This window comes from Branchiostoma belcheri, unplaced genomic scaffold, assembly GCF_001625305.1.
Source record: "Branchiostoma belcheri isolate BF01 breed outbred unplaced genomic scaffold, Haploidv18h27 scaffold41, whole genome shotgun sequence".
Classification (NCBI taxonomy): Eukaryota; Metazoa; Chordata; class Leptocardii; order Amphioxiformes; family Branchiostomatidae; genus Branchiostoma; species Branchiostoma belcheri.
In genome coordinates, this window is record NW_017804032.1 from 1,271,207 (window position 1) to 1,281,641 (window position 10,435).

The 10,435-nt window shown below is 40.5% G+C and overlaps 3 protein-coding genes across 3 annotated transcripts in view; 2 read left to right on the plus strand and 1 right to left on the minus strand.

The window, feature by feature from the left end:
• Positions 1-58: 58 nt before the first annotated feature.
• On the plus strand, positions 59-4,786 carry LOC109477786 (F-box only protein 36-like). Its single transcript, XM_019779176.1, has 5 exons — positions 59-231; positions 1,821-1,932; positions 2,368-2,540; positions 2,953-3,084; positions 3,446-4,786. The coding sequence occupies exons 1-5, from the start codon at positions 121-123 to the stop codon at positions 3,509-3,511; spliced, it is 594 nt and encodes a 197-aa protein (XP_019634735.1). The 5' UTR covers positions 59-120; the 3' UTR covers positions 3,512-4,786.
• Positions 4,787-5,410: 624 nt separating this feature from the next.
• LOC109477791 (von Hippel-Lindau disease tumor suppressor-like) lies at positions 5,411-8,557 on the minus strand. The gene is made up of 2 exons (XM_019779181.1): positions 7,952-8,557; positions 5,411-7,464 (listed from the first exon to the last, which is right to left on the minus strand). Exons 1-2 carry the CDS (start codon positions 8,280-8,282, stop codon positions 7,331-7,333), a joined length of 465 nt encoding a protein of 154 aa, XP_019634740.1. The 5' UTR covers positions 8,283-8,557; the 3' UTR covers positions 5,411-7,330.
• A 184-nt stretch (positions 8,558-8,741) lies between these two features.
• The window catches only part of LOC109477778 (NHL repeat-containing protein 3-like), a 3,284-nt gene continuing 1,590 nt past the window's right edge, over positions 8,742-10,435 (plus strand). Inside the window, exons 1-3 of the mRNA XM_019779166.1 lie at positions 8,742-8,985; positions 9,530-9,692; positions 10,024-10,224. Of these exons, the coding sequence (XP_019634725.1) occupies positions 8,788-8,985; positions 9,530-9,692; positions 10,024-10,224 (562 nt within the window). The 5' untranslated portion in view covers positions 8,742-8,787. The remainder of the gene's footprint in view (positions 8,986-9,529; positions 9,693-10,023; positions 10,225-10,435) is intronic.

Below are 10,435 nucleotides of genomic sequence, written 5' to 3' on the forward strand. Positions count from 1 at the left end.
CCCCTCGCAAAAAATAAAACCTCGCGAATTTATTATTCTAGAAAAAGAAAAAGAATCCCGTATCATTTTGATGTAATAATTGTGTCTGGAAGTCTCGACGTTTCTCGCGCATGACGTGAGATGGCAACCAGTATGGCGTCCTTAGTGAGAGATGGGGTGCTGCTGGAAATGGCGGACCAGGCTCCCGCGCCTTCCAAGGACTACTGCCAACTCCTCATCACCACTAAAGAGGTGAGTACGCGTCCGAGAGTCTGTGGACAGGGCTGCAGTTTTTTTTAAGTCATAGTCTTCGTCGTAAGCTCGCGTATTTAGCACTAGACCGTACCGCCCAACGCGCCCCCTCCCACCCTTTCATTCCCGTCTGCGGAAGTTCGAAATCAAAACAAAGTGCCTACGTGGTCTAGCACGCATAATATTTTCATGGTCTCGGCAAACTACGTCAAGCTTATACTGCCATCATTCGCAGAAATGTCATTATTACTAGAAGTTTATAGAGCTTCAAATTAGAGTTGTGTGAACGGATAACGATTGTTTTAGAACCTTTTGATGACGCATGACAAACGACAAAGTACAGTAACGCATAGTTGACTTGCAAGTTCAACTACGCATGAGATCATACACCTGTTCAAACTCAGACATTTGAGAGTGTCTTAAGAAATTTAAAGAGGCCAAAAAGCTAACAAATATATCCTGTAGTTTCTTGGCTACGCATAACAAACTCTAAACACCGAAAACACCAAATTATCTAAACCCAGGCTCCTAAGCCAACTTGTTTTAATACTTGGTGAAATTTGGCCCTGATAGGTTTTTCATGGCTATTGCAAACAAGAAGGTCAGTCTCTTGTTTATTTAGGGTGGTTTTCTGTGCTATTATCTGGCCACAAACAGCCTGTATTCATTTCTTTGGAGAGTATCGTAAACATCAATGCCATGTTTTGCAATTTCCACCTTCAGATTGTTACCATGGTGATCCAAAAGGGTCAACATTCACGACATTAGAATCATAACCTTCTCATTGTCATGCTGACATTTGCCAAATGTTAGAGTTTGATTTATTTTGGGAATGTCTGTCCAACATGTCGGTGGTTATTACGTTTCCTTTGTTGAAAAGGTCAACAGAAGGGTGACGTCACGTGTGGTATATACACTTCATGTATTATGTATTTGTTTTTGTCTTCAAGTGTTAGCAGGTGTTTTTAGAACTGCTTTTAGAGGTGCATATCGTTGCACTTGACCACTGCAGGAATTTCTGTCTTGTTGTGGAAACAAGGAAAAATGCAATTATGGGGTAACTGGTATAGTATGTCATGTACAGTCTGTACAAGAGTGGGTATGTGAAACTTGACTACACGGTACAATGATATTCAATGACATCTCTACTGAATGTCCTTTGAATCCAGTCTGGACTGGTTTGGGGGCTGTTTTGTACACTCGGATGTACATGCGAGGTTCTTACAAATGGCAATGGCAATGTCTTAAAAAACACTGAAATTAGTAACACAAGCTTTATCCCAAGCCTGGTATGTTGACTTTATGGCTCCTATGGTAGAATTTGAGGTTATATCACAGAATGCCTAAAGACCCGTTTTCTTGTTGTTGTTGATGTTCCACCTGCTTCATTGATTTCGTGAAAAAATCTGGGAACCAACGGATCAAATTGGTACCGTGTGGCCTAAGAGGAAAATTTCACATGATGATAGCATTACGATAATCAGGCATACATAGGAGTCACTAGTGCACACAACTAGTACCGGTAACCAGACGTTGATGATTAACTTCACCAATCATTATTAACTAACCAGTGATGTTTTTTTTACTAGGTAATCTGGCGATGGTGGAGAATTACCCTGAGGAAGGGAGATGAGCGGAGATGTTTCCCCGGGGAGATCAGAGAATCACATGATGACTTCCTCAACGATGATAGGGTCCAGGGTGAGCCTTTGTACTAATTCTAGCAGCCCTTTTATGGGCCAACATCTCTAAGTCAGGAAAATTGGAAACATCTTGATCCTGTTGATGTATACATGTGTGCTCGCATGGTTACCATAGTGACAGAGAATCATGAGTTCCTATTGGACCGATTTCCATAGTGATAAGCAAACCCTAAGTTCCTATTGGTTACTGTAGTTCAGGAAATGGAAATGGTTCTCTGGAGTGTAAGAGGTATGGCCACAAGCTCTCAGGAAGAGGCCCAATCAGCCCCTGACAGTGAGTGATTGTGTAACACAGGCTAGCTGCAGCATCTTGGTTCTTCTTCTGTCTGGTCGTGGTAATATGCATGAATGAATTTCTATCATTAAGACCCACCTTAAAAAACACTAAGCCTGGAGCCTTATGTATGACTGATGTTGTTGTTGTTGCTTACAGGTGATGTGCGGAGGGTGTTCGGTGAGCCTACCCTGGAACACGCCCTGGGGCTGTGCCGCGGGCATGTTGATTTCATCACACGTGTGCCAAAGCCCATGCTGATCTTCCTGGTGTCCTACCTTGAGTTGGAGGACATCTCTCAGCTCGCTCAGACCAACAAGCTCTTCAGAGAGGTAGTAGTGTATTTAAGTAGTGTACATGTATTAAAGAAAATGTTGTGTTTCTGGTTATCCAAACAAAAACCTGCCGATCGTAGCCTTCTTTTGGTTCGGCCACTGACAAGGGACCTAAATTTTTTTTTAATCTGATGTACTTTAATCAGGTATTACACCACTTCCTGAATTCCTCCACATACTCCATTTCCTACAGCTGGTACATGCTGGATCACCTTCAGGCATGACCTTCCTATCAAAATCACCTCCCATGCAAACAAAGCTATTATTAGACACGTACACAAATACTTCCAGACCATACTCGAACACTTGGGTATTGAATTATGTTGCCCATTTCTGTCACTTTTCAGATCCACACCATACTCGAACACTTGGGTATTGAATTATGTTGCCCATTTCTGTCACTTTTCAGATCTGTAACTCTGATGAGCTGTGGGAGCATGTGTATGAGCGCCACTGTGAGAACGTGACAGAAGAGATGCGTGACCTGGCTAAAGACGTAGGCTGGAAGAGCATGTTCTTCACCAACAAGCTGCAGCTACAGGTGGGGCATTTCTGTTTTATCTAAGGGAGCACATAACCTATATATAGTATAAGCCTGTATTGCACAATCTCACTTAGGTGCTGATTGGGCCTCCTCCCTTTAATAGACCTTGTGGCCATACACCTCTAACTCACGCACTATTGTAACAAGCAGTTCTCAGTCTGACAATAATTGGTCCATATTAGCACATATGCAATCATTATTGAGACTGGCCATTGACTGCCTCAGAGCTTCATAGCAGGTCTTCATGGATATACATGTATCAGTAACTGTATGTGTCTTCTACATGTATATCAAACTGTATTAATGCCTGAGGAGCAGAACCTTTATAATTGTTATCTGTTTTTTGTTCTTGTTACAGGTGCAGCTGCGCAGGCAGAGGGGGAAGAAGGATGGATCAGGTGACAGCCCCACTCCTGCCTTCTAGTGGCAACGTTCTGAACTGCAGGCTCACAATCATACCAATACACTAGACCAATCCTATGTAAAGTCATGTAATGCAATGGATAAAACAATGGAAAGAAAACAAGTTGACTAGAAAAATCAGGGCCACAAACTTTCTAGTATTCCAACGTTCAACAACACTTTTGTATGTTAAATTTTATTACAAAAGTGTTATAGAATAATACATGTAAAGTCATGTTCATGGTTGTTTGGTTGTTAAATTTCCACTGTGAAACCAGTCTTATATATCAAATGAAGGTTTTGAAGTTCTGTACATACATTTCTAGTGTTCTATCTACAAATATAGCAAAATTAGTGCCCAGTACATAAAAAGAGTTCTACAGCATTGGTAACAATGTGAAGTGGCTAAGGTTGGAATGATGGAGTTCTGAGTATCTGTGACCTTAATTTGTACCTGACTTTGCAATGGTGAATTTGTATACATATTTCTTACGGTGTTACTCAGACATGGGACAATATACAACACTAATAACTCGTATCATATGTATCGGTTGAAAGCAAAAATTGCAGCTATTACTCACAGTATACTTTGATTCTCACGTAACTTATAATACAACTGGATGTGGAAGTGATTTTTTTTGTTCAAATTTATCATATTATGTATATTTTCATCCTTGCTACTTTGCTTTTAAAGTTGATGTCTTGTGCAGTTTGTTTGAAATTACCTTTTTGCTGCATATGTATTATATGTTATCCTCATTTTTTCAAAGGTTACATTGTATTCCATACATTTAAATATCTGTCAATCAAGCTAGACTAGGCCATGCACTGGTCTGTACTCTTGTACTTGTCTGCAAGTGGAAAACATATTAGCTCTATGCATATAATTCTGTACCCCCAGAATTTGATGGTGAAATTTTTCTTAAGGTTCAGTGAAAAATCTGCAAGGCAACAGAAATTTTGCAGTTTTATTTCTTACAAAGTAGATACAGTATCTAGAAATGATGTTGTTCAGTATAAACATGTGAATACTAGTATCTATCATAACAAACATTTATGACCATAGAAAGATGGTAAGATGGACCAAAGAATACCAAGAGTGGCCTTCCCAAAATGTTACATGCAGTAAATGAACAGATTTTCCAACAAGTGCAGTCAGTAAACTTGGACATTCCGGATCATTTTTAAATATTTTTCTATGTACAAATAATGATGTTGTTGAACAGTTTTTGTGATGTTAATAATTGTGTGATGCAGTGATGAGTATGTGAAATATATCCGGATGTGGTGCCTTTAACATTTGTAGTTTGCATTACTTCCATCAAAGTTTATTGCCTGATATATTAATGCTATCTTGATTTGTATAAAGGTGGTCTTGTGGTTAGGGGTGTTAAATCAGAACTTTTTGAGTTCTAAATCCCTGGCAGGCCCCACTATTGTGTCCTTGGGCAAGGCACTTTAAACCTATTTCCTCACAACTCAGGTGAAAAATGAGTACCTAGCTTTCTTTAGGGACATCCTTTCAGATGGGATGAAAAGCTGCAGGTCCCATGTTAGAGGAGAGCCACACTTTGAGCTCATTAAGATCCCACCACACTTATCACAAAGTGTAGGGGTCCTTCCTGGTGTGAGTAGTTCAATCCTTAGAGTCTAGTCTTACACTAGCTTGTACTTACCATACAAAACTAGTGTGTTGTGTATAAAAGTTTAAACGTTATGCGAAACAAACAAAAAACCTTTACCGGTAGTCCTCTAGCAGACTGCTGCATTCTGGGTCACCTTCAGGTGACCTAGTATCTATCAATCAACTGTTAAATCACCTCCCACCCACCATGAAACCAAAAGTAATTTGGGCAGACAAACCCATATAGCCATACCTGGAAGAAACAATGTCCATGAAACAAAACAATACAAACCATTGCTAGAATATTCCTTTACTCATCATTTCAAGAACTGAAGCACACATTTTCCTTGAAAAAAAAAACAACAACAACAATAACTGCAGATTGTCTAAATGATACAATGTAATAACGAGTCAATTCATTGGCAACAACAATGTACAATCAATCAAATGGCCTTAATGAATAACATGTCTCTATAAGCCACACTGGTGTTGTATTGCATACCATATTGACACATCCTGGCTTAGTAAGATATCTGTTTGTCTTCAGCTTTACCTTTACATCTACATTAGCCTGGATGACAGCCTTTCTAGCTTTATATATGTAATTGACAACTGTCACAAGCTGCGTGGATGGGGCCTCTGCTGATTGGATAACCCTGTATACCCCTGCTCTGGTTTGGCCAATCAGAGCACCTGTTCAAATCCTGAACAAATGGGCTGAGTCTTTTTGACAGGAAAGCGACTAGGGGCGCATATTAAAAGTAAAGAGGCTGGCATCCAGGCTAAATCTATGGTATAGGTATCTCATATATTATGTTGTTTAGACAAATCTGGGACCTTGCCACACACACACAGTCATGATGTCTACAGCACACTGTAAGTGTTACAACTGTTGTGCATCAGTCTCTGTACAGGATATGAGAAGTTTTAATGTTGAGAGAAAACCTGGATGATTTGACTTTGGTGGGCTAACACTATAGTTATAAGTCACAACCTTCAAGCATATGCATTATGTGCAACAATTTCAAACTTCTGGACCCCTTTGAGTACATGTGTAGTGTCTTAATCGGTATGCCCACATGTAGAAGGACAACTTAAGGTGGGGTGAATTTTCAGTACACCAAGTACAAACTTTGTGTTTAGTGTATTTTTTCAGCAGATTGAGTATGCAGTAGATATGAATCAGTAAACCAAGTTCATACAGGGTTTGTAAAGCAACACCGATTTCAACAAAAATTTGGTAAACCTACCACCTATGCTTTGACTGGATATCCACCAGACTTACCATGGAGGACCATACAACATAGCTCCTGATTTACATTAACATCACTGACTAAATAATTCCAGACTTAAGAAAAAAAAGAAGAAATATTGCCAACCCTCTTGCAACGATCATCTCTTTGTGCTTCCAAGGAATATCATCCTTTGTGACGTGTGACCAGTGAGGGTTTATAATCTTTAGAAAGAACCAAAATACTAGTAAGTCATACCGGTAAGTGCCAAACCAACTTTCTAAATAGACACTGTCACACACTAACATGTAATACTTCATATGTGGTACCTGCAACAGGTTCAAAGAAATACTTAGTTACATGTACTTTTACAAGGCTTGAATATTTTTTTCTGCATACCTGCACTGGTGCAGGTAACAATTGAAAATTACCTGCACTACTCAGAATTTAGAAAGTATGGATCATACTAAAAGCCATGACATTATTTCTTTTCGACTTCAAAGGAGAGCAAATAAAATTCTCCACATACACCTACATTTGTGTATAAGCCTAGTACTTGGACTAGTGCAGGTTAGGAACAGGTAGACATCAGAAATACCAGCACAGCTCCAATTTTACCTGCACTAACCTGCAAATGCAGGTGGTATTTAACTAAGCCTTCTTACAATAACACTCACTGATACAATATCAATTAAATACATGTACAATGTATTACAAATACTGACAAATCATTCAATCAATATGCATTAACCAATTATAAGTTCAAAATCACATCTAGAGTAGATGTACTCATGACATATTGATCTCACAGTGCAGAACTCGGAGGGATGATTCCCTTGTTGGGCGCACACAGGATGCTGTTAACTTATCACATCCTGTTTTCATTGTTCTGTGCATACAGGACAATCACAAGAATTGTTGAAGCTTCCTGTTTCCATTGTCACACATAGACAGGATGTTGTTGGGATGTCATGTCTTCATGTCTTCATGAGATTCTTATTGCATCGTCCACTTCGTCCAGCTCAAATTTGAGAGTCTTGGGAATCTCCAGAAGGTCATACTGCGACCTTGGCACCAGCCGTCTGATGACCTGCGAGCAACGTTCTCGTAATGTGTACACTGGACAGGGAAAAGGACATGTTACTAATTGTTAGTAATGTTAACTAGCCTTGTAAACGTTCTCCACAGGACAAATTAGGGGTGTTTTTTTACCAGCCCCTTGAGCATGCGATACACCGGAACCTGGGCAATAAGTGTATCTTAAAGGAACTGCCAGTGACCTAACAGATTTTTCTAACATTCACATGCCGTAACAAAAAAATTCTGCTATAATTGTTACCACATAACCATTAATATCTTCCCTTAATACCTATCATGAAAAGTACACACCCCCCTTGAACGTTTTCTCAATTTTGCACATAACAAGTCTGTCACGTCATGTACAAATAGGATACAATATACTTCCCAATAACAACAAGACCGTGACCACCCCTCAGACAATCCAGCACTTTCACCAAACGACATCTTCCCTGTTACGTTGCCAAAATCTCAAAATAATAAGACGTTCCTGGAGAAATTTATAACGTTAAATCCTTATTATTTTTACCTGGTATGCCAATGTTGATGGTTGTCCTCTGTGGTGGCCAGTCTCCGTTCCAAGGTGTAGGAAAGTACACCTCCTTACATCTGACCGTGAGCTTGTCTCTCGAAATACTGTCTCTGAAAATCCAAGGATGCCCCACGAAGGTGTTTACATCGAAAAACTCGCCCGGTCTGAGGTCGGTGGTGTAAGTCACTCTCTTCCCCTCGTAGTCAATCCAGATTATATCCGCACAGCGCTCGCTCTTGTTGATAAATCTGGTGAAGGAGTGTACCAAGGAAGGCCCTGATACCAGCTTCCTGTCCCTGTTGCCCTGCCCGCCTTCGTTGCTCGGCATTTTGCAGCCAAATTCGAGGCTCTAGACGTGGCAACCTCCGTCTTCTTGCTCCAGCTCAGAAAATGTACAACAGATGTTGATGTGTACTACGTCATCAATACATGTGTTGTTATGCTCGTAGATTCGGTAAAATAAAACCATAAAATGATTTTAAGGTGAAAATTATTTTCTTGAGGTGAATAATTCTCTAATCGGCCAACGAACCATCTATATATGCAGAGATAAAAGAAAATGGTCCCGTTTTTTATGGTGCACAAAATAGCCTGACGACACAGGTTGGACTAGTTTACTTTGCATATGGGGGTCAAATGTTTAAGTCAGTCAAAGTCGAGAAAATATCTTCCTTTGACGAAATAATACACAATCTACAATTATATATTTTCATCCAGATACACAAATTTCATGACAAATGTTTACTTACTAGTACTACAAGGACATTAGTCAAATTACTTTATGTCCTTGACAATGTCCCCCTATAACAGGTTGGTTCCTTCCAAAGGGCAAGATGGCTTCCTGTGGAACTTGTGAATCTGTTTGCCGAAGTTTTGTGTGTTTCTTGCTCCTAGGAATCGTTAGTCCGTCCAGATCACCGGTCTACAAGCTGGTTCCGACATGGCCGCTGGTTCCCTCACACTTCCAGGCACAGGAGTTCAGCACAGGCGTGCTGGTTGGTGGGAATGTGGACGAAGTCTTCGTGGCACAGGTACAAACAACAAGAAGATTTACGCTACTTTACTGTAACGATTTATCGATTTTTGCGGTCCTGTAAAGATCATAAGTATTGTCGATACCTCGCTGATGGCAGCATAGTACCTTCGATTCGAAATATAGCATACTTGTTTTATATATACTTCAAAGCAAAGCTGCAAACAGCCGAGCCTGAACAGATCTAGACCTGTGCTGCATGATCATTTGGAAACTGCAAGTATGAGCTGAGTCGCTAGGTGGCTCTGCTGACAGGTGTGTGCCTTTTGAGGCCCCAAAACTTGAACTTGTAGGAGTGTTTACAAGTGAATAAACAATATTTAAGGATTTTGATTTTTCACCCTCATTGCTTTGTATCAACATCACATTGCATAGCCTTTGATGGCTGTTTTTCCCCTGGGGTTTCTGGAAAAAGCGGCACAGTCTAGCTTGCCAGGCTGCCTTTTCTGGGCCAAGAGGAAAACCTTTTTTCCTGATGCTACTCTTGCCTTTGTGGTTTCCCCCACTGAAAAGATATTTAACGTGTTCTGATTTTATTCCAGAGAGGCAATGTCAGCACCAAAATGAATGTGTTCTCGGAGGATGGTACGTTCCTGCGTAGCTGGGAGACAGAGAAAATCGACATGCCCCATGGGACCAGGGTGCACATTCCCGCAGGGAAGACATCAGCTGATGCACAGATATGGGTCACTGATGTGGGCAGTGGTGAGTTCTGAGATCATGAATGTTGACATTCTGACAGAATGTTGGTCAATATCTGGGTGGTTTTGATAAAAATCATACTATCACCAAACTGGTCAGTGTATTTTGTACCATGTATATGTAAAATGTGTTTTAGTAGGACTTTGAATAATGTAAACTTTATCTTGATATATTTTTGTCTAACCCTTACCTCTTCCCTCATCACCTCAATGAAAAGTGGCTTGCATGCCAATTTGAGCTTTCATAAATAAAGAATGGTTGAAAAACAAACAAATTGGCCAAGGGGCTAAGTGCCTGTTTACTGTTTATTAATGCATTCTACTTCTCTACACAGGGCCCTGGGGTCACACTGTTAAAGCCTTTGACAGGAACGGCACACTGTTACATGTCCTGGGTACGCCGGGGCAGGCAGGGACAGGGAAGAACCCGGTACAGTTCGACCAACCTGCAGACGTGGCTTTCAACGCTAAGGGAGAAATGTACGTGGTGGATGGAGACGGAGGGCTGAACAACAGGCTGCTCAAATTTTCACCAGGTTAGCTGCCCTTGTCTCTGAAAGTTGATACTTTGAAAAAATACGAGCCATGAACTACATGTACTGTATGTTGCTGAGTAGACATCCAGGTAATGAGATGCACAAGAAAAATGTTAGTCTTACTCCAGCAACTCATTTTGAAAACTGTCGGATGTTTCAAGTTAGCCTGGTTACCAAACCTATTATAGCTCCCGAGTCCTACATCCTCTCC

Coding starts and splice junctions, on each gene's coding strand:
- LOC109477791 (XM_019779181.1), bottom strand. CDS start 8,282: ATGCCGAGCAACGAAGGCGGGCAGGGCAACAGGGACAGGAAGCTGGTA. Junction 7,465..7,951: donor CATCAACATTGGCATACCAG/GTAAAAATAATA, acceptor TTCCCTGTCCAG/TGTACACATTACGAGAACGT.
- LOC109477786 (XM_019779176.1), top strand. CDS start 121: ATGGCAACCAGTATGGCGTCCTTAGTGAGAGATGGGGTGCTGCTGGAA. Junction 1,933..2,367: donor CAACGATGATAGGGTCCAGG/GTGAGCCTTTGT, acceptor TGTTGCTTACAG/GTGATGTGCGGAGGGTGTTC. Junction 3,085..3,445: donor CCAACAAGCTGCAGCTACAG/GTGGGGCATTTC, acceptor TTCTTGTTACAG/GTGCAGCTGCGCAGGCAGAG.